This window comes from Mus caroli, chromosome X (genome assembly GCF_900094665.2).
Source record: "Mus caroli chromosome X, CAROLI_EIJ_v1.1, whole genome shotgun sequence".
Lineage (NCBI taxonomy): Eukaryota > Metazoa > Chordata > Mammalia > Rodentia > Muridae > Mus > Mus caroli.
Window position 1 is genome coordinate 107,604,666 of NC_034589.1, and position 24,992 is coordinate 107,629,657.

The following is a 24,992-nucleotide window of genomic DNA, read 5'->3' on the forward strand; positions in this document are numbered from 1 at the left end:
TGTGTTTTGCAAATTGTATCTTAGATATTCTAAGTTTCTGGGCTAATATCCGCTTATCAATGAGTGCATATCATGTGTATTCTCTTGTGATTGAGTTATCTCACTCAGGATGATATCCTCCAGATGCATCCCTTTGGCTAAGAATTTTAAAAATCCATTGTTTTTAATAGCTGAATAGTACTCCATTGTGTAAATGTACCACATTTTCTGTATCGATTCCTGTGTTGAGGGACATCTGGGTTCTTTCCAGCTTCTGGCTATTATAAATAAGGCTGTTATGAACATAGTGAAGCATGTGTCCTTACTACAGGTTGGAGTATCTTCTGGGTATATGCCCAGTAGTGGTAGGTACCTACTGTCATGCTCTTCAGAGTCCAAAGTTCCCTTATACCGCTAGTTACTGAAGGCTTTTTGTTTACTTGTATACTGAGCTTCAGTGGCAGGCTCCAGGATGTTCAGACATGGTTATTTTCGAGTCTACCTGTTGTCAACTTTATTAGTGTCATAAGTAGATTGAGAATATGTAAGGGGTGGTGATTCTACAAAGAGGAAATAGAAAAAGTTGTGAATGCCTCCCCCCCTGTAGGTAATACGAAATGACTCTGTATACAGATCAACACATGTCCTTTTAGACTCTAGATTGATGCGTTAGCTCCTGTTGCCTGTCCCAAAGAAAGCTGGAAAAGTCAAGCTGCATGTTGACAATTGTCTGTATTTGAGGTCTACATGAACAGAAATTTAACAAGTTATATATTTTAATGAGTAAATCCAACGAGCAAACTTTAAAGCATCTTCTAAATAAAAGCCTGTTTGATTCTGTAGGTATTTTAATTTCATCATTGGTGAATATTTAAAATCAGCTTTAACTGATATAAATTTCATGACCATTATAGTCAAATTATGTACAATTATAGTCAATATGTGTCTAAATACTAAATAATGAAGAATGGATATTCATGATGGAAATATACATAGTTGTTTTCTGATACTATTGTATTAAAAAAGAAGGTATATTACCTTGAGGGTATGGTCATCAAGATTGTAAGGGCCAGACATCATGGATTATTCCAAGGAATCAGCTTCTTCAAGACACAAAAGAATTGATTCATATATGAATTTAAATGGATTATGAGAATATGTATAAAACCTGCACAGGTTCAAACCAGACAAAATCCCAACACTTAGAAGGGGAAATGAACATTAAGTGTTACTGCTAATGAAATAGATATTTGAAATTAATACCTGTTGGGAAAAGTAAAATCAGGCTACTCCAATGGAGTGTCACAACCAGGGCAAGCTCCATGTCCAGGAGTACCGGGACTAGTTGGCACAAAAACCAAACAAACATATAATAACAATAATAATGATAATAATACAGTCTCAAAGTTTTCCTGTGCTAAGTTTTGGTTTTGGTTTTGATACTTTTTTCTCTTCTTTGTTTTTCTATTTTAAGTTTGTCTTTTTTTGTTTGTGTCTTCTTTTCTTTTTGAAAGAGAGAGAGAAAGAGAGAGAGAGAAAGAGTGAGAAAGAGAAAGAGGGAGAGAGAAAGACAGATAGAGACAGAGACAGAGACAGAGAGAGAATAGTTTGAAGTTGGGTGGTAGGGAAGCTGGGGATAGATTAAAGGAGAGGAAAGAATATAATCAATTTATATTGTACAAAAAACTTTAAATTAATTTTTAAAAACATATTTTGACATAAGTACCTAGTACATATGACTGAAAATATTATTTTGAATTTATGTAAAAACACTAAAGAAATAGCACAAAATGGAGTGATATTTGTTGATTAACTTTATACACATAAATATTAGATTGACACATACATAGTTGTAGTTTTGTCCTGAATAAAAATACAATGACTTTCCATTTGAATGGAAGTTGAAAAGTTGAGGCAGTAATAATAGTGACATATTTATTATTAGAATGCAAATTTTAATGTAATTTGCTCAATATGTTTTATATAGAATTGTTGACTGGGTTTCCACTAGATGCATAGATATTAATTAGGAGAAAGTTGAAATGTGTAAAAAATTATACAGTTAATTTTATGCTCATTTTCACTTAACTTTCAGATCATGTGTTGAGGAACCTGAACAAATGACCACCAGTTCTGATGATCACTACCGTTCTCGAAGCCATGCAGATTACACTCTCTGTAAAATGGAAAGCTATTTGAAAGAGAGAAAACTGTGTGATGTGCTACTTATTGCTGGACCTCTTAAAATCCCAGCTCACCGGTAAATACCCTTATATATTCACAGGGCACAAGTATGAATGAGGAAGAATTGATAAGCTGAGTAAAAATTAGGCCACTGGGGAATCATTTTCTACTTTGAAATGTTAATATTTTCTTGTCCTATGTTCAATAGATGCAAAGTTGGCAATTTAGATGATAACAAAATAACACAAACCCTAAAAAGGTCAGCCTATTTAATTGTCCTTTCTAACACCCGTGCAACTTAATAAATCGTGATATTTTTTATGTTTGTTTTAAGGCAGGGGCTTACTACATAACCTAGTCTGGCCTGGAATTTGTTATATATACCAGGCTCACCTGGAACTCAGAGAATCTGCCTATATTGGCCTCACATGCCCTGGCATTAAAGGCATTTTCACACATGAGTGGCAATTTTAAACTTTTATGGAGAAAGTATACTGATAAGTTTTAAAAACATGTTGAAAGCTCTGCATGATTATTTGTGATGCTGTTGACTAACAATAAGTATTGATTTAACCTTCCAATTTCTAGATTGGTTCTCAGTGCTGTGTCTGATTATTTTGCTGCAATGTTTACTAATGATGTGCTTGAAGCCAGACAAGAAGAGGTCAAAATAGAAGGAGTAGATCCAAACGCACTGAATTCTTTAGTGCAGTATGCTTATACAGGTAAGCCCCCAATGTGTACTAACTAATGTTAACTCTACATTATAGAGGATGTGTTTCAATGTGTATTAACTAATATTAATGCTACAAAAACCGAAAATATAAAATATAGCAGTTAAATCACTTTCTAAAAGCATGAAAAGAAAAAAGGACAAAATAATATATTAATCACCATAATACAAATTATAAAGAGTATGCTGTTGAATATTACTACCATGAAAGCAGAGAGCTATTTTAACATAAGAATACAAGAATGTATCCTGTATGGGATAGCAGTATTGTTATTATTTTTTATTCTTTTTAATTATCTGTATTTTTTGAGAGGTTGTATATCTGAGTGGAAGGGCCCCCAAAGGCCAAAGAGATTACTGGATCCTGGAGGTGGAGTTATAGCCAGTTGTTAACTCTTCAACATGAATAATTCATCAAAATATTAGAGCAGTTATAAAAACAAACATAGCATCTATCCGATTACAATTAATTAAAACTAGAAATGAACAAAAGAATCACAGAAACTATATGAATACATGGACATTTCACATCACAGATTATTGAATGTTTAATGTATCATCACAGATAATCATGATGGAAGTTAAAATATTCTACATTTAAAGGAAAATGGAAACATTGCATATGAGAAAGAGTAAGAGAAAATGGAGCAGTTCAAAGAACAACTTTTCACTATACATGTCTACATAAAAAAGTTAAAGAGATGGTCCATCTTTTCGACTTAGCTCCAAACTTTGTATCTGTAACTCCTTCCATGGGTATCCATCCCATAATCAGTCACCAAACTCAGACACTCTTGCATATGCCAGCAAGATTTTGCTGAAAGGACCCTGATACAGCCATCTCGTGTGAGGCTATGCCAGTGCATGGCAAATACAGAAGTGGATGCTCACGGTCATTTATTGCATGGAAAACAGGGCCACCAATGGAGGAGCTAGAGAAAGTACCCAAGGAGCTGAAGGGGTCTGCAACCCTATAGGTGGAACAACAATATGAACGAACCAGTACCCCCAGTGCTCATGTCTTTAGCTGCATATGTACCAGAAGATGGCCTAGTCGGCCATCATTGGGAAGAGAGTCTCCTAGGTCTTGCAAACTTTATATTTCCCAGTACAGGGGAATGCCATGGCCAAGAAGTGGGAGTGTGTGGGTAGGGGAGCAGGGCGGGGGTTGGGGGAGGGTATAGTGAACTTTCTGGATAGCATTTGAAATGTAAATAAAGAAAATATCTAATAAAAAAAGTTAAGAGGTCTTAAATAAGCAATTTAAGGTACATTATTGGTATCACAATTCACTTTAAATTGTAGTCATCAGGAAACAATGCTTAAGATCAGAAAAGACATTAATTAAATAGATAAGACTAATATGTGGCAAAGGATCAATGAAATAAACGAGTTGGGTGTTTAAAAATCTAAACAAGTTCAATAAAACTAGAGAGGAAAGGGGAACCATAGCAGTATATACCAATCAAATTGAGAATCATTAGAGTATATTTGAAAACATATATTTCAATAAGTTGGAAAATCTAAAGGAAATTAATTTATGAACACACAAGAATTACCGAAATTACTCCAAGATAATGTGAAAAAAGCAAAACATGGGCAATCTCAAACGAATATTGACATTGATAAAATAAAAGCACCAAACAATATAATTTAAATAGCCTAAACAGTGAATATCATTCACCATTGAGTTTAAAGAAATACTAATAACAAAACTTCTTGTATGATTCTACAAAATATAAAGAAAAGGAATTTCTACTAAACTCATTTTATGAAGTGTTATGCAAATAAATACCAAAATGGAACTCATACACATAAAATAAAAACCATAGGCCAAATTTCATGATGAACATAAATGCAAAAAGTCTCAATAAAACTTCAAGTTCAACAACACATAAAAATTTCAATTGACATGATAAAGTTGACAACAGAGAAATAGAAAGAAAAATATGACTATTTCTAAATTGTTGAAAACTATAGTAGATTATTTAGATACATAATATGGGCTGTTAATTGGTAAGGAAGCATGAAGGATGCACTGATAGATGCCCCAATAGCAATGAATTTTTAAATATCATGCTACTTGATGGAAACCTACTGCAAAAGACTGTTTTGCATATGGTTCTAAAGGTGAAAGAATTTAGGGAAATTGGCAATTTAAAAATATAGGATTTGCTTATAACTATTGTTTTATGATATATTCACAGCAATCCCCTTTTAAATCCCAATTAAAGAAATGACAAGCAAATGTGTATATGTACTGCACACATCTACTATATTATAGTTTGAAATAAATAGAACAAATACCAATGCATATTCCTGTTTTATTTATGGCCATGGAAATCATGTAATAATTTTTAGAATGAAAAATTACTTTTAAGAACAATATTGTCTATGAAAATCATTTGAAACAATGCTCACAACTTCTGTAACTTGGCTAAAATTACAAAACATAAGGATATATTTTATTTGAAGATGTGTTTACAAATAAGATATCAGTAATGCTTGTGAAAACATAATGGATAGAGCATAATAAACATGTGATTTTAATTGCTTATGATAACTTTGTAAGTGCCAAATGCCAAAATGTCAATGCAAATGAACAGTATTCATTTGTGAACACTTTGCAATATTTTCTTTATTTTGAGACACTGTCAGAGGTAATTCTGAGAATAATACTCAGGCTAAGGTAACCTTATCATATAATAAATGTACAAGCAAAAAGACATAAAAATATGTGTATGTGTCTTTTTTATCAAGATCTATGTCCCTACAAAAATGGTCACCATACCTAATATGACCAATTTTATCTTTAGAAAATATGACATTGTATTTCTTAGCTCACAATGTGAGGTTTCCCAGCTTCATTTATATATGATTAACAATTTAAAATTGTATAAAATCAAAGTGTACATATAAAATATGGAATGATTAATATAAAATTGAAGTAATGCTTTAAGTCAATAAGAAAATGCTCAGTTACCATTCCTTACAATATTCACTATTGATTTGTTATAGTTATTTTGCATAATCTTCTCTGATGGCTTTTCCCTCATTTATGTATATGCACAAAAAATACCTTTGTATTTCTAAGTCTTAAACTATATTCCTAGTGAAGTTACTGAACATTAAAAGGCATAGATGCTATATAAAAAGCAACAAAAATGTTATGTAACATATTGGTGCTCTATTTTATGTGATGTGTAATCATTCTTTACTAATCCAATCCATTTAGGTGTGCTGCAACTGAGAGAAGACACCATTGAAAATTTGCTGTCAGCAGCCTGTCTCTTACAGCTGACTCAGGTCATTGATGTTTGCTGCAATTTCCTCATAAAGCAGCTTCACCCTTCAAACTGCCTAGGGATTCGCTCATTTGGAGATGCACAGGGCTGTATGGAGCTTCAGAATGTGGCACATAAGTATGCCATGGTAAAATCATTTGTTTAAAATTAATTTATTGTAATAATATATACTTTCTCTGATAAAACTGAAAACCTGAAAACCTATATAAACTTACATAGTTTTCAGATAAGTTGTACATAATATATATTAGAAAAATTTTTATTTAGTTGAATAATACTCAATAACATTTTTCATTTTAGAACTAAAAAATGTATTATTGTCTTTAAACTTCACAAAATTAAACTATTGCTATTATTAAATTGAACAGGTCTGTATTTATAATTGAATATACAGTAATAAAAAACATTACTTCTCTGACTTCTTGCAGAATTATCAATTTATTTTGTAATATTGTACAAATAGGTATTTCTATTAAAACTGAACATTACTCAGTTTAAAAAGTGCCATCATTGGGAGGAGAGGCCCTTGGTCTTGAAAAGATTATATGCCCCAACACAGGGGAATGCCAGGGCCAGGAAGTGGGAGTGAGTGGGTTGGGGAGCAATGTAGGGGGAGGGTATAAGGGACATTCAGGATAGCATTTGAATTGTAAATGAATAAAATATCTAATAAAAATTGTTTAAATTAAAAAAAAAAAGAAAACAGTACTAAGACTGTCGATACAGCTTAGATTGTAGGGCATTTGCCTAGATGTGCAATACCCTGTATTCAATTTACAGGTCTTTCATAAACTGATCATGGTGGCTAATATCTGCATTCTAGCCTGTATTCTAGAGACAGGAGCATCAGTTCTTTGTCATCCTCTACTCACAAAGAGTAGTCTGAGACCAGACTGAGATACTTTAGATTCTGTCTCAGGAAAGAAAAGGAGATGAAAAGAAATATGAAAATAGCAACAGATCAAGAGTAGTTAAAACAAATGATTTTATTGAATTGGATTTATTTCTCAGAAAAACCTTTTTAGTTTGGTTCAAAATAATTTTCAGTTTATTTATTGAATTTTCTAAATCTCAATTCTATCAAGTTATAATGAATTAAGTGAACGTGTTAGTAGATTGTAATTATTTATAATTTGTACTGAATAAAAACATATTTAATTAGATAACACTCAGATGAAACTTAGACTAGAGAGGTTCAAGGAAAAATGAACATTGAGTATAAAGTATAAATCTTTATTATGGTTACTAATGCTTCCCTGATACAAAGAAAATGAGCTATTTAATGTCTGAAGCAGAAGATTGCAACAGAGATGGATCTCTTTAAAACTTTATCCAAAAATAAATACTTTGAAAAATGAAATTGCTCCAGTCATCTGAAAATTTTAAAAGAGGCAATTATATACTAGAGAACAATAGATGACTGAATGTAGAATTATTCAATACAAGTTAACAATTTTTAGGACATATTTTTCCTAAATATTAGCACATAGAATTTGAGATCTCTAAATTTTTGTGTGTAAATATTCTTCTTCATTCATTTCCCATGCCTACCAGCTCATTGCCCAGAATTTGACGTTTCAAATACAATCTTGAAACAATACCATTGTGTGGAGAATCACATTATCACACATTGAAATTTTACAATGTGTTATTTAGTCATGCTATTTATATTGCTGTGTCCTAAATACAGTTGCCATATAATTTAAAAGAACAGCAGTTATGTAAGTCAAAGGTAAATCCTACCATAAAAGCCAAACATGAAAACTTCCTGTTAAATTGCTTAAATTCTTGAACTAAGTATTAACAGTTTCCTGTCTGGTATCTTGCTCTTGAAGACAAAATACATTCTGATAAACAACTTGAATTATTTTTGCTGCTCAAAACGAACTTGTCTTCCTTTTTGCATTGTGCTATTCAAACTGAGTGTCAAAGCAGGATGTCCATGAAAATGCAATAGTGCTTTGTCCCTTAACACTAATTCCAATAATATCAGCATCTATTCTGAATACAATAGAATTAGAAAAAATGCTTCTTACAGTATTTTTTTACATTTCTGTATCAATAGGAATAGAATGCAAATAATTACTTTCTATGAATACTGGTAGACAATGTAGGTATTCAATTATGGTGGATATGAAGTATTATGAAAATAGATATTACATTCTATGAGACTGTAGCTTTTGCTGGACCTCACAACCAGAGTTAAAAGCACACTTTGAAGACACTTAAGACTTAAGAGTGCAATCCTACTGTGTACTCAGACTGTTCATTTAGCCTGATTCTAATAGAAGAATGTGACAACCAACCTTACTTCCTTTGGATTTTCCCTGTAATCAACTTTCAAAATATAAGATAATGCATACTTCAAAACTGAAGTTCTATACTGTTCCATGCCTCTGATTCAGATGACAGCTTTACATTATTTATTGAGAGCAGTAAAAACAGAAGCTGAAAATAGCTTCCTACAACCTAACACAGAGGTTGAAACAAATGTGTGATTATCAGTTGACATAAAATGATGTTTGTTGCTTTGGTCATTTGAGACCAGTTGGAGCCAGTGACTTAATACCTTATAAAACTCCTAAAACTTTCTGTAAATTATCCCATCCCTTCACCATGTGATATTTTCTATGATGTTCAATAAATAAAAAGCAAAGTTGTTTGACATCAGCAGACAGAATGTATCATGGAGACAAACACAAAGTAACAGACACAAATACATATTCAGGCATGGATTCAGACTCATACAACAGAAATAGGACAGAACACAGAGGGAACATGAAATAGAGAATTCCAATCTATTGTTGCTCTTGGGTAAATGAGTCCAAGGGGAAGGAACTCCAACGGGAATTGCTTTCATTTTTATCCTTAATGTCACACCAATGCATTACTGGTGACTCAAAGTTAATCACTAATGCATTATAATGTGCAGAAATTATAGTTGAGTTGGTAGAATAAGGAAACCTAAACTGATTTGTGTGGTTTTCATCCACAGTCTTCCTCAGATAAATACATGAAGTTGACATGCAAAAGTATCTATCTCTGTCATATGAGTACTCAGAATATACTAAAAATTGCTTTTGATGTATAAAAGTTATTAGAAATTAGCTATGTACCATTAATGATTAACCAAAAATATACAAGAAAATTTGGGGCAAATTGCGAAATGAAAAGTACATTAGGTTCAAAATAAGTTCAAAATAAAACTATTTAAGATGATTACTCTCTACAGTACTAAATTCCACAGTGACATGCACCAATCATTTAACATAATACATATACTTCTGTTTACACTAATGTATGCTGCTCATCAGTTTTCAGTATTCTTATGAGGCAACAACTGTGAAGTAATAGCAATGAAAATTAATTCTTACTATAATTTTTAATAGATGCCCTTTAAATAAACTTCTCTGTGATGCGCTTTAGCATTGATTAGGTTTCACATGCTGAAATTTTCCATCTCAGTATTCAAAGTTTTATTTGAAGAATAGTTTCAGAATTAACATCCAATAACAGTGAGAGTTAATTATACTTTTAATTTTTATAGTGTTTCATTTATTTCTCAACATTTCTACAATTACCTTATCACTTAGAAAAGACAGTTGCACAATTGAGCAAAATGTAGAAAGCATAATTTTAGCTCATGTTTACTATAATCTGAACTATAAACATTATGATTAATGTTTGAGTTAAGAAATTCCAGCCCATTATATGGGATTGTACTGCATTTTTCTCATTAGAGTAAGTCTATAACTCTTAAGATGTCCCCAGAAAACATGTAACTGCTTAATTCCATCTAAAAATTACAATACTTTATTCCACTTAAAACTTGAGATATCCACCTGTAAAAATATTCGAAATATTTTTTCAAAAATATTTTAGAACTAGAAATTATGGTGATGTCTTGGTGAAAAATTGAGAATGGTTGCTTATACTTTGATTTCAAATGAAATATATGACAATTATAAATGAAAACTTGACATAAGATGCATTAAAATATGTGTTCTGATCTTTGTGGAAGTTAACAAAATATAGTAATTTTGTATTCTTGTTTTATTAAGAAGCTCCTCAACTACTGTATCAGCAGATGTTGTTTCTTTTTAGGAGCACTTCATTGATGTAATAAAGAACCAAGAATTCCTGCTGCTTCCAGCTAATGAAATATCAAAACTTCTGTGTAGCGATGACATTAATGTGCCCGATGAAGAAACAATTTTCCATGCTCTTATGCAGTGGGTAGGTCATGATGCTCAGGCTAGGCAACGAGATCTGGCGAAGCTGCTTTCTTATATTAGACTGCCATTACTCTCACCACAGGTATGGAACTTTATCATGATAATGTAAATTAGATTTCTAAATGACCAGTAGGCAGCAAACCAATAATTATTTGACATTTTTTTCAAAGACTATATAATAATGTCGTATAGAGAATTCACTTCATAGAAAACGAGTCTTCAATTACGGGTATTAATAATGGAAAAAAAGAAATGCAGCTTAAAAGAGTAACCTACAGATGATCCCCAACATTGTTATATCCATTAGTTTCAGTTTCCTTTCTTACTAAATAGCATTATAACAGGCAAAGAAAATGACTAGGGCTCCTTTTCTATTTCTACTCACCTTCTAAGCAAAGTGGTAATAATCAACATAACTAGCGGCTTTGTAGGGGCTTTAGGAGGAGTCAGATCCTGGATAATACCTATGAACATGGGCAATTATCTCCTGTAATTGAAAGCCAGCTCCTGTGCTTTCAGTTGCACTCATTATAATGGATTTCTCATTGTAAATACTGAACTAAAGGATTATAACAAAGATTATTCTAAAAATAAATGTCCTTCAGGATGATTCAAGATTGGCTCATTTATTGTTCAATTGCAACATTTGTGTTAACCACATTTTATCTATGTTGGAAACTGATCAATAATCAATATGATATATATAATACAGAATAATATGTTGTTAATACAGATTTTGTATTTATTGAATCAGCTAAAATACTCAAATTCATTAACTTTGGAAAATGGGGGTCTTGTAAGATTAATGCAAAATTAATAAATTTTATAACACTTTCCCCCAATTAAATGTTAACATTGAAACAAATGCTATCAAATTAAAATTTCTCTTTTAATTTTCATCTCTTAGTTACTTATATGTATGTGGATATAAATGTTATTGTAAATCCAAACAATAGGACAAATTTGCTTTCTAAAGTGGCTATTACTCCAATTGTAATTGAGTGAAAAATACTTGCCTGACACTATTTTTTATTTTTTTAATTTTCATACAAAACCAAGGCTCACCTTATCAAATTATCTCCATATCTTCATGTGCATCTACTGTAATTTGTTGGTAGTTTACTGACACCTTCCAGGTCCTCCTCCTGTCTTTCTTTTATTTTCAAAAATATACATGACATGAAAGTAGAAGGAACACACACACATAAAAACACATGTATATAACTAAATACTAGATTCTGTATATTAGTGGGAACAGTGATGGTTGTCTTAATGACTAGTTTCTTAGACTAAGAATGATCTTAAGCTTCCTTCATTATCTAGCAAATGGTATTATCTAGTCCCTCTTTACTGATTAGTGAAACACCATTTTCTTGTATCCAGTATCTGTTGATGAGATTCCAGGTTTATTCCATCTGGAGGATTTTGTGAATTGTATTGCAATGATTATGGGTAAGCAGGTAACTGTCTACATAGAATGCTGAGTTAGGTTTCTTTATACATATACCTAGAATGGTATAGATTGATTATATAGTTGCTCTTATTCTAGATATTTGAGGAAACTTCATGCTAATTTCCTTTGTTCACTTTACTTTTGCAAAAGCAGTGTACAAGGGTTTCTTTCCACATCTCCCACATATGTCATTTATTAAATTTGTAATTTTAATTTAAAAAAATTCTTACAGGTATATATTGATGATGTCCATTCAGATGGGAGTGAGAAGGAATGGCAGTATTGTCTTATTTTGTGTTCCCTTGATGGCTAAGAATATTGACAGTTCTTTTCATATGTTTGTCGGCCATGTGTGGTTTATAGTTTGACAATTTTCTGGTTTTTTTTTTTCAATTCATTGTCCTTTTACTGGGTGGATAAATTGTGTATTTGGTATTTCAAGTTCTGAGGTTTTGTGGATACTAGATATTAACCATTGTTAAATGTACAGTTGGCAAATTGTATCTTGTATTCTGTAGATGTTTTGCACTTGTTTTCTGTGAAGATTTTTTATTTATTTTACATAATCTTCAATTAATGTTGCTGTTTATTGAGTCTTTGGACTTTTTTTCAGATCTTTTCCCTCTATTTCTTAGTTTCAGCTGTTCTGTTTAGGTCCTTGATCCATTTAGAATTGATTAGTGTAAGATAAGAGGTAGAAATTTAGACAGGCTTTTATGTGTATCTGTATCTGAATTCCCTCCATTCATGTTCTGAGGAGAAAAATCTTTGCTACTTAGAGGTTTATCAAAAGTTATGCTCTAGGAGAGTAGTTTATCCTCAGTATTCTATGCTGTCCAATTTGAATAGGCTCTCTCTCTCTCTCTTTCTCTCCCTCTCTCTCTCTCTCTCTCTCTCTCTCTCTGTGTGTGTGTGTGTGTGTGTGTGCTATAATTGTATTCATTTTTGTATAAGAATCATGTTTATTTCATTAAATGGTTCTGTACTACTATTTGAAATTGAATATTATGATGCCTTAGCATTCTTCTTGCTTAATATTTCATTGGTTATTTGTGGTATTTTGTGTTTCCATATGAGGTTTTGGATTCTTCACTCAATCTGTGACTAACACTACTGTAGTTTTGTTAGTCACAATATTGAATCTGTACCTTGCTTTCATTAATGTAGCCTTCCTTTCTTCTCTTTAGAGTTTTCTTGGTAGAACACTTTGGCCTCTTTAAGGAGGATTATTCCTGGGCAGTTTACTTTTTCAGCTGTTATGAATGGAACTTTTTTTCTTGTTTTCCTCAACACAATTGCTATTGCTATACATAAAATCTAATAATCTTGATATATCAATTTTTATATTGCTACTTTTCTAACGTTTATCACATCTGAGTTCTATAGTCAACTCTTTAATTACATATATAACAATATTATTAGCATTTACAAATAATGGCAATTTTCTTCTATATGAATCATATTTTTGTCTTATTGATTTGGTTAATAATTCTAACAGTTCATTGACTAGAAATGGGAAAAGTGGCTATTCTTGTCTTCCTGCTTTTGAAGAAAATGCTTTTCAGGTTCTTACCATTTAATAACTGCCTTACTTTCACAGTCTTCTGCCTGTTCCATTGATGCACATGTGTGCGCATGTTTGTGTTCATTCACAACATTATGTGCTAGTACAATGCTTATTTTGTAATACTATATGAGCTTCAATATCATAATTTAAGCAAACTATGAGTTTTCCTTTTACATTCTTTATTATATTGATGTGTGTTCCTTCTAATAACAGTTTTTCAGGGCTTTTTAGCCTGAAGTGTTGTTGAAGTTCACTAAAGCCTTTTTTATTTATATCTAATAAAACCATTTCATGTCTATTAATTTAAGATTTTACATTTGGTGTACCTTCCTCACATTCTTAAAATGAAACCCATTTGATCATGTTGTATGACTATTTTATCATACTATTCAAATATTTTAGCAAATAGGTTTTCATTTTTTATTAGATATTTTCTTTATTTACATTTCAAATGTTATCCCCTTTCCTGGTTTCCTCTCTAAAACCCCCCTATCCTCCCTCCCCCTGCTCACCAATCCACCCAATACTGCTTCCCTGTCCTGGCATGCCCCTACACTGGGACATCAAGCCTTCTCAAGACAAAGGTCCTCTCCACCCTCTGATGTCCAACAAGGCCATCATCTACTACATTTGCAGCTGGAGCCATGAGTTCCACTATGTGTTTCCTTTGGTTGGTGGTTTATTCCCTGGGAGCTCTGGCAGGGAGGAGGGGTATTGGTTGATTCATCTTGTTGTTCCTCCGTGGGGCTGCAAACCCCCTCAGTTCCTTGAGTCCTTTCTCTAGCTCCTCCATTGTGGACCCTGTGCCCAGCCCATTGGTTGGCTGTGAGCATCCACTTCTGTATTTGTCAGGCACTGGCAGAGCCTCTTGGGAGATGCAATATCAGGCTCCTGTCAGCAATCATTTTATTTAGTGCCTATGTCCATTGAGGAAGCTGATTTCAAATTTTCTGGCATAACATTTGCTTGTTTGTATCCTTATATGATTTTAGGTTGAGGATAATGCTAGTTTATTTTAGTATGGTTTCAATAGAATTCTATCTCCTTTTGCTTTATTGGATGATATGAGTCATATTTATGTTGTTTCTCCTTTTAAAATCTTGTAGAATTCAGCAGTGAATCTTGTCCTTTTCTTTGTTGGAATAGTTTGATAAGGCTTGACTCTTTTAGCTTACTATTATACTATTATCAACACTTTTTATATCACATGAATTTAATTATAGCTTAGGAATTTATACCTTGCCATAGACTTCCAAGAAGTTTTTGAATATGCATTTGAAAATATTCTCTAATGAATCTCTGGATTTAATCTTTCCCTGTTGTAATGTTTCATTTTTTAATCTATAGTCTTTGTAAATTTAGCCCTTTTATTTGATTATTTCGTTGATTCTTTATAATGTTCATTTAGTGTCCGTTCCACTATATTCACCAATGATTTTTGTTATCTGTTTATGTCTCTTGCCTTTGAGTTTGTTTTGTTAGTAATGATTTATGGTGTTGAAGTGCCTTGTTAAACTGTTTATATTTTCTGCTTTTTAAATGATAGCATTAATATCCTTTTAGAACTGATTGTGATATCAGTTAGGTTCTAATAAGCTTTTTCTATAAATTAAACCAAGAAATTCAAAATGTTCTTTAATAATCTATTCATACATAATGCCACTTGCCTTCTTGAGCCTATTGTATGTCCAAAAAACAATACAATAGTAATACCTAAAAGATAAATACTCAACTATACCTATAATGTTGCTCTAAAGATTCTAAATAAAAAACAGCTGAAATTCAGAATTTGTGGAAATGTGATATTTGTGTGGATATAAAAATCTTAGAAATTTATTAGATTCTCAAACACAATGCTATATACGATGCCCTCAGAGCAGCAGCGTGATATTGTCTATAAACTTTTTAAAATCTAAGCTTAGTCCCTACTCTGACCATGCAAATCACTATCTATCATCGGGATCAGTAATATATGTCTTAACACATGGATCCGATATGTTTAGGTATGAAAACCTGAGAAGCAATCATTTATCCAATGCTCTTAAACTTACAGTTCTTTGTGTAGATTTTTGTATTTTTCAGCAGGCATTAGTTTAAACTTCTCTGTATTAGAAACATAAAATTCTTGTTCTCTCAACTCTATTGCTTAGTGCTTAAAATATATTTCAGTTGAAAATGTCCTGATGTTGTTAATGATAGGCAATGAAATGACCATGTAGGATTTCTAAAACAAGTTAATATGTTCTAAACACCACAGAAACAAAACTATGAAGATGATAAATTTATAAAGCATTTTTTTAGGGAAAAGTTGTATAGCTTAATCTTCTAACCTATTTCAAATATTATGTTAAAGAAATACCTACAGTTCTGTCAGGTAAATCAAAATAGTGATTCACTGGAGATTACAAGTTGAAAGGAAGCAGAACTGAAATTAATCACAAAAAGAAGAAAATGTCAGAAAAATCTTATGAGAGGAGATTAATAATTTCACTCCAGCAAACTTGCTTGTATTTCCTTTGATATACTATGACAGATGGATCTATAACTCCAACATCAAATTAATAGAATATAATATATGTCAACATTATGAAATATGTTCAAGAGTTTTCTCCAGTTCATCTTGAGAGCAATATTTTACATATACTTCATCAGTTATTTAGGAACATATCAACCACTTTTGCTGGTCTTTAATAGTTTCATATGTACATTAACTCACTTTTAAAATCATATGCTTTCAAATTATTGCTCTCATATAATAACAAAAATACAGTATTCCTACAGAAATAGTCCCTACAGAGCATGTTTCCATGATATCTCAGATAGTACAAATACAAACAAAATTAATGAACTTATTGCATTAGTCATGAGCGGCAAATGGAGATACCTAGTTTTTAGGGATATAGCTAATCTATTTGATTACTTTTGCAATTTTTTATAAGTGTCTTTTTCATATGTAGTGCTTCATATAATAGAAATATATCATTTACTTTCTGATGTATGTATATATATATGTCATGCACCATTACTTTCCAGTTGCTTGCAGATCTAGAAAACAGTTCATTCTTCAGTGGTAATCTGGAATGTCAGAAGCTACTAATGGAAGCTATGAAGTATCATCTCTTGCCTGAGAGAAGGTCCATGTTGCAAAGCCCTCGTACAAAGCCTAGAAAATCAACTGTGGGGGCACTTTATGCTGTGGGAGGTATGGATGCTGCTAAAGGTAAAAGCAACACATTCATTAGTTGGGAAAATGTCTCCATTTGAAAAAGAAGAGATGTTTCTAGCAGCCTCCACGTTATAAGGATGCTATTAAATCCTTTTTATGTAAGTGTATCTGAAGCTGTCTCTCATAATTAGGGTAATTTGTGTGATTTTGTGATCTTGTTTTCCTTATTATTTCTTGGATGATAATCTTTTAATTAGGACTGATATAACTGCTAATAGTGATTTTACTTTATGAACTGTGCTTAGTCTAGTTTTGAACATTCAGTTTTCCCTAGCAAATCTTTTCACAAAAAATATTTACATTTATTTATTTATTTATTTATTTATTTATTTATATATTTAAATTGAAAAAGATAAGTGCATTCAAATATATTTTGACACAAATGGAATAGTGGTCTCTAGATACTCCTCTCAACTCTTCTATATATACCTAAAGATTAACTTCAAAAATATTGAATGAAGTGCTGAAAGCAAGATTATCACTTCAAATTTGCAATAAAAGCTTGATTTTGCTTAAGTAATAAGTCCATGAAATGAAAGGAGCAGATTCTGCAGGCATTATCCTTGTCCTCTCTGAACATGTTTTATCTATAGCCTTTCCCATTTGCATGTGGGGTTTCATTCCTGCCATGTGTTTTGCTAATAGAAGGAAGGAAAGACATAATTTTTTGTTGTGTTATTTTATATGCAAGGGTACTTTTTTCCCTGTATATCTATGAACCATTGCATTTTGGGAATCCATGAGTGCACTCTCAAGGAGACTAGAAGAGTCATTAGGTTTCATTGAACTGAAGTTACAGATGGTTTTGAGCCAACGTGTGGGTGCTGGAATTAGAACCTAGGTTCTGTAGAAGGGTAGCCAGTGCTCCTGCTAACCAAATCATCACTCCAAACTAAAACAAAGATTTTATAAGTAAAACTTAATTGTAAAGAATGTAGACCATACATAGAGACCATGATACTGACAAATCAAAAGCTGAAATTGTATTTGATAAATTGACAAAATGAACTATAAACTAAAGGATTATCCATATAAAAATCCATTATTTTGGTTGGAAATTGGAATAGAAAACAGGAAATATGCTAATTAATTACAAAACTTTTTTTCATTTAATGAATTTTCTATTGCTCTAAAAGTCTAAGTCTGGGAAATCTAAAAATTAGAAATTTATAAAAATAGGAATGGAAATCTATTGTAGACCATACATAGAGACAATGATATTGATAAATCAAAAGCTGAAATTGTATTTGATAAATTGACAAAATGAACTACAAACTGAAAGTTTATCCATATAAAAATCCATTATTTTGGTTGGAAATTGGAATAGAAAACATAAAATATGCTAATTAATTACAAAACTTTTTTTCGTTTAATGAATTTTCTATTGCTCTAAAAGTCTAAATCTGGGAAATCTAAAAATTAGAAATTTATAAAAATAGAAATGGAAGTCTAACATGGTAGAAAATGGAAGGAAAAAAGTGAAAATGCCAAAAAGCATATAGACAAGCAACTTTGATTTTTTATTAGTGGCACTCACTTTAATTTCATTAAGACACTTTAAACATGAATATAGTAGGGTAATTAAGACACTTTAAACATGAATATAGTAGGGTTTATTATTGTTTTCCCTTCTATTATATTTTCTTTTTTTTATTATCTTTTCTTTTTGTTATTTCCTTTTCTTAAAAATCCTGTCTGAATTTTGCTTGGTAATCACCTGTCCTCATGATAACTAATGAAGTCTTGTCAGAGCAGAATTAATCCATTTGTGGGGATAATAATTTATTATTTTATCAGTTCTTCTAATTCAAACACCTTTACACATTCATTGCCATATTATAGACTAATTTGTCAATATGCAAACTCTAGAAGTTGGGTAGTGGTGATGCACATCTTTCATCCTAGCACTGAGAGGCAGAGGCAGGCAGATCTCTGAGTTTGAGACCACCCTGATGTACAGAGTGATCTCTAGGACAGCCAGGGCTACACAGAGAAACCCTACCTACAATCAAACAAACAAACAAACAAACACAGAACTCTACAAAATATATTTAAAGTTTAACACCTCTGAAAATGAGATTGTAAATGGAATTATTTCTGAAATTGTGGATCTTCTTCATATAGCAAGTGTTCTTCAGAAGACTGTTCAAATATCCCAAAATAGAATGGATAATTTTGATATATTTCTATAATAGTATGGATGGAATGAAAACTAATACTATTAAAGGAAAAATATACAAGAGTCACACACAAAAAATAAACAAATAAGGGGGGACATTTTTTCTCTTTCAGCAATAAATAAAAAGTGTGAAGGCTTTTTCCTACTTGTAACAATAAAAAGATGAAAGCTATTCTATGTAAAGATGTTTGGAAGACCATGTGATCAATTCTCCTAATAAAGTATAAGGACTAATAATGAAAATAAGGGGGAGGGCTTTTTCTGACTTTTAGAAATAGAAAGGCAGAAGCTTTTTTCCCCTCTAAGCAATAAAGAGATTTTGTTTTCAAAAGAAAGAAAGAAAGAAAGAAAGAAAGAAAGAAAGAAAGAAAGAAAGAAAGAAAGAAAAAGAAAGAAAATAACAAACACTATGTGATACCATAATTAATTTAAGTTTGACCATTTATCTTTTATTGTTTTTATTGTTTTATTTTTCATTTTTAGTTTAGTTTTTACTTTCATAGCCTAGGTGGACCTTAAAGGCCATGGCAGTCATTGTCATCATCCCAAGCTCAATCATGAGCTTCATTGTAGTGAATACAATATAATATTAACAGTCTCGTGGTACTTATATTAAAAGCTACAGGTAATAAATGCAAAACAGAAATGCAATTGTCATTGATTGTATTATTTTTTTTATTTCTGTGCTGAGAATCAATTCAGGATTTTACACATGCTAGGCTAATTCACCATTTTTGAGCTATAATTCAGGTTTGAGTTTGTGATATCTATAAAGACACAATATGCAATATAGAAACATTTTTAAGTATTGAGGGTTTGTTCATTTTATTTATTGATTGTATGTGTGAGCACATGTGCCACAGTGTGCATGCGGAGACAATTTACAGGCATCAGTTTTCTCCTTGCCATCAAATGGCAGGCATCAGGCTTAGCTGCCAGCAACTTTACCTCCTGAACCATTTCTCTGGTACAGTATAGAAACTTTTTATGTAATTGCTTCTTGTTTGTCCTTTTCAAGAATATCTTGTTTATTTTAAACTTAGATGAAGTTTTTTTTTAAATGGTTATAAGTATATCCGGCTACATCTCTGATTCTGAAAATGAGCAAAATAGGAAATTTTTACAAGTGAACTCTATTATCAAAGTTCAGTTTTGGAAGCAGTTAAGCCTTTCATTTTGAAGGTCTTTGATGGTGATAGATAGGGACACCATAAAAATCTCTATGGAAAGTTGCAGACTAGAAGAATAATAAGATCTCAGAGTTGTGAGTACCTTTTGAAAACACTCCATAAGTTTGACCACAGTACTGATTGACAGCTTCCATAACTTCAACTTTGGGCATTTTAAAATTAGATAATCTTGAAATACTATTGAATGAATTCTTTTTGAAAGTATATGTCCTTTTATCTCTATTGCCACTATTCTAGAAGGGATAGTAGCAAAACTCTCCCTACGATTTGTGGCTTCATTTTTTTTTTTTTAAAAAAACAGTGTGAGCACTTAAGAACAACAATAAAACAGGAAGGAATCAGATACAAAATCTAAGTATGCACAAAATATGTAAAGGGTAGCATTTGCTTATATAAATAAGTATTATAGTGTTAAGGCATTTATCAGTACAGTTTTTCACAGTACTATATGAGTATTTCCTTATAATATATTGTTTCAGTTACCATTAAAAGGTGAATATTTGACATTTTACCTATGAATTTCTAAAAGTTCAGTGCTTTGTTATTGAATGTAAGTTCTGTATCATGTGATAAATACAGAACTACTTAATTTAATGGATATCACACAAATATATGAAGCTAACTTTAATGACTAGAATGTGTCACAAAAGAAGTATTAGAAAGCTGTAATAAAGATGCAAGTCAAAGTTCAAAATTTGAAAAATTAGCTTATCAGTGAGGGTGAGTAAAGGAACTGAGAGTAAACTATAAGTTACTTAAACTTATAGTTTAAGTAACTTAATTAGTAGTCAATGCCTTCGAAAAGTAATCTTACAGAAAGCAGATAGCTAAATACTTCAGATGTCCATGATAGCGATTTTTTTGTAATAGCTAATTAATATAGTCTTGTTTAATTTCTTAACCTATTACCTATCCATTACTCTATTTTCTTAATAACTAGCACAGTTGAATTTTGAATTCTAATTTTAACTATGATAATTTTCACTAATTGAAACAAAAATAAGCAAATTAGAAGAATAAAGATTTGAGAAAGTTGAACTAATTAAACAGAAACATAATTATATTCACAGAAAACTGGATGTGAAACCATATATGAATTTGTATCTATTCCTTATAGATGTATCATCCAAATATGATTACTACAAAAAGATGACCTAAACAAAAATAACTTAGCAATCGATACAATATATGTTCTGTTGAAGTTTTTCCTTCAAGTGACCCTAGACTTATAATTGTCAGTGACAATATTGAAAATATTAACTTTATTTTCATTGTAATAACAAATTATTTTTCCCACAAATCTACCAGTAAAGAACACATGGAAAGTGGTTTTCTTATCTATGTGAGTGATTTTATACAGTTAGGATAAGATTCCCCAAAATATCAATTCACTGGCTTCAGTAAACTATTGCAGTGACTACTAATTCAACCAACTCTCGGGTTGTTTTGGTTTTTTGTTTTTTTTTTTTCCCATTAGAAACCTAATCATTGTGAAAAATCAGCCTTTGAATAAATGACAAAAGGCATTGTCTACAGAAGGGAAAAATCCATTACAGTAATAGTACAAATTTACTTTTCTTTTTGAAAGGATTTGAAACAATTCTAGCAAATGAATGCTCACGCTCAACCTATCCTTCCCTCCACCCTCCACCCCTGGTTAAAAATAGACTTTATTTTATTTCATTTTATTTTGCTTTTATATTGGATATTTTCTTTATTTACAGTTCAAATGTTATCACCTTTCCAGGTTTCCCTTCCTCCCAGAAACATCCTATCCCATCCTCCCTCCCCCTGCTTCTATGAGGGTGTTCCTCCACCCATCCACCAACTCCCACCTTCCTGCTCTCAATTCCCCTACACTGGGCATCTATCAAGCCTTCATAGGACCAAGGACCTCTCCTCCCATTGATACAAGACATCCTCTGCTACATATACAGATGGAACCTTGGGTCCCTCCATGTGTACTCCTTTGTTGATGGTTTAGTTGCTGGGAGCTCTGGGGGGTCTGGTTGGTTGATGTTGTTGTTCTTCCTGTTGGCCTACAAACACCTTCAGTTCCTTCAGTCCTTTCTTTGAGTCCTCTATTAGATACCCTGTGCTCAAATTTACTTGTACAGGTGAAAGTATATACTACTTTACTAAATTGACATTTCAGAAGTATAAATAAAACTTTCATCAATGAGGTAATTCCTCAGAATTGTATACATTTAGCCACAATTCTTCACATGGAACATTTTGAGAAACATGGTTTAAAAGAAGTTTAATTCTTGATTACTTAGTCATCTACCTAAAATTTAATTCACACACACACACCTATATTCATACAAGGAATAAATCAGTACATTGTAGAATAACACAGAAGTAAAGAATATTATTATAATTTAAAATCTAAAGATAGGGCCTGGAGAGATGGCTCAGCATTTAAAACTACTGACTCCTCTTCCAGAATCCCGCGTTCAATTTCCAACAACCACATGGTGGCTCATAACCATCAGATACCCTTTTCCGGTGAGTCTGAAGAAAGTGACAGTACACTCACATACATAACATAAATAAATCTTTTAAAAATTTTAAAGATATATAAATATGCAATAACAGAATCCAATATATGGACCTTTTCATTATAAATATGATGTTGGACACCTGTGTTACTACCACCAGTAATATAACCACAAGTTTATTCTATTTTGTTTTATATTTAACATTAGCATAATAATCATATTTTGGTGGCATAAGCCACATAAATAAAACTATTTCCTTCTCAATCTTCCCAGAAGCATCACTCCTTGTCTTATGTCTCAATTAGTGCTATCATCTGAGCTAGTTAACTTAATTTAAGCTCTCTTTCCTGGTGCTATGATGCAAATTAGAACACAAAATATGAAACAAGCTAATTCTGAAGTTTAAGGTGGTTTCATCATTGCTAATTATATTTTTAACAGGCACCACTACAATTGAGAAGTATGACCTCCGAACCAACAGTTGGATCCATATTGGCACTATGAGTGGTCGTAGACTTCAGTTTGGAGTGGCAGTTGTTGATAATAAACTTTACGTTGTGGGAGGAAGAGATGGCTTAAAAACTTTGAATACTGTAGAATGTTTCAATCCGGTTACTAAAACCTGGGTTGTAATGCCTCCTATGTCCACACATAGGCATGGGCTAGGTAAGATATTTAATGCTATATAATTTCTGAAAAAAAATATACAGGAAAACTTTTAAAATTAGATCTAGCTGCACTTTATGAGGGGTTATTTAAAGTCACATTGGCTTCAAAGTTCTGGGGAGGTTAAGCATACCTGAAATGTGCATGGAAATCTTTAACAATATATTTTAATTCAATGTTCCTTCTACCAACCCAAAAGGGGTCCATTTCAGAGAAGACAAAAAAGACAAAAATTTTCAGAAGGAACATTTTATGCAAAATATAAAAAGCAATTGAATACTTTATCCAAACTCAGTTCAGAGTGTAAAATTTTTGACAATGGGAAAGCATTTTAAGTTTTAATTGGAAAATTAGGCATGCCACAACAAGCAAATTTGCATTTATTGAAAGACTTAAGGTAGAGGTCTAAGCATAATCATGTTTATGATTAGCACTTTTTGTTGACCAGAGCTCTAAAATATAATTAAGGCAGAGGTTTCTAAGCAGTTTAATAATTAGTACAAGCAGGACGTGGTAGCACATGCCTTTAATCCCCGCACTCAGGAGGCAGAAGCAGGCAGATTTCTGAGTTGGAGGCCAGCCTGGTCTACAGACTGAGTTCCAGGACAGCCAGGGCTACATAGAGAAACACTGTCTCGAAAAACCAAATAATAATAATAATAATAATAATAATAATAATAATAATAATAATAATAAGTATGGTTGTGTAGAATAGTAGAGAACTTTAATTCTTCTGAATATCTGTCAAGGTATATAATTTTTATCCTATGTTCCATATGCTTTAAATATTATGGTATTTGAAAAATAAAGTACATGATACTTTCTTTTTACACAATAGATATTTTAGGTTTATTTTTTAAAATCATGTGTAGGCAAATGGGTTTGTGTATGGATTTATGAACATACAAATGGTGCCTTGGAGACCATAAGATGTCAGATCTCTTGCCGCTGGATTTACAGGCAGTTATAAGCTGCCAGTCATGAGTGCTAGAACTGAACTTATCTAGTCCTTGGCAATATTACCCCCACATTTAATCACTGAGTTATTTATCTATTAGCATAATAGACTTTAATCGGACGACTAAGTATCAGTTCCAGGACTGAAATTGTATCATTTGTCTTGATAAACTGTTTCTGCTAAATCATACACAATGTAGTGATTATCTGTTATATCAATTTAATTCTTACACATGAATGCTCTGTAGAGAAATAAAGGCAAGATTTTTAAAGTACAGTTTAACAGACATGAATAATTGCATATGTGAGACGGGCATACAAAACAAAATGAGAGTCGGATTAAGATGAAAGTGAAAGCAATGCCCAATACATGGAGTCCTTGAGAGGCAGGAAGAGGTCATTCTTAATTTCTATAAAATATTCCAGCTAAACCTCAAAAAATGAATCCTTATTGAATTATCTCAAGGAAATTATTTTAACCTTGTATTCAAATATGAATTGAGAAGTGATTCCACATTAAGCCTGAAAGTAGTGATTTATCTTAAGTATCCTGTCCCATATGTGTTTGCACTAATAAGGAGTGTTGAAATAATGCCAGAAAATGTTAGTTTCCACTTAATTCCTTTCCTGGTACTATCCTACTTCTGTTGATTTCAGTGATGGAAGAACGATAGCTCTTGATGATATATTAATCAGTGGAAGTTTTTTTATGATAACTTATTATCATAAATAAATGATTGGTCTTAACCAAATTTACCCTCATACAAGAATCAAAGCATTTACATATACAGAAAACTATTTCAAATACAAAATACAG

The 24,992-nt window shown here is 31.8% G+C and overlaps 1 protein-coding gene across 2 annotated transcripts in view; it reads left to right on the top strand.

Annotated features, from left to right (window-relative positions):
* Klhl4 (kelch like family member 4) overlaps positions 1 to 24,992 on the top strand; it is a 93,949-nt gene that overhangs the window by 59,971 nt on the left and 8,986 nt on the right. Inside the window, exons 3-8 of one of the 2 annotated variants that reach the window (XM_021153114.2) lie at positions 2,075 to 2,239; positions 2,752 to 2,888; positions 6,132 to 6,328; positions 10,306 to 10,518; positions 16,490 to 16,676; positions 22,994 to 23,218. In XM_021153114.2, the coding sequence (XP_021008773.1) occupies positions 2,075 to 2,239; positions 2,752 to 2,888; positions 6,132 to 6,328; positions 10,306 to 10,518; positions 16,490 to 16,676; positions 22,994 to 23,218 (1,124 nt within the window). The remainder of the gene's footprint in view (positions 1 to 2,074; positions 2,240 to 2,751; positions 2,889 to 6,131; positions 6,329 to 10,305; positions 10,519 to 16,489; positions 16,677 to 22,993; positions 23,219 to 24,992) is intronic. The other variant, XM_021153115.2, reaches the window with a different exon arrangement.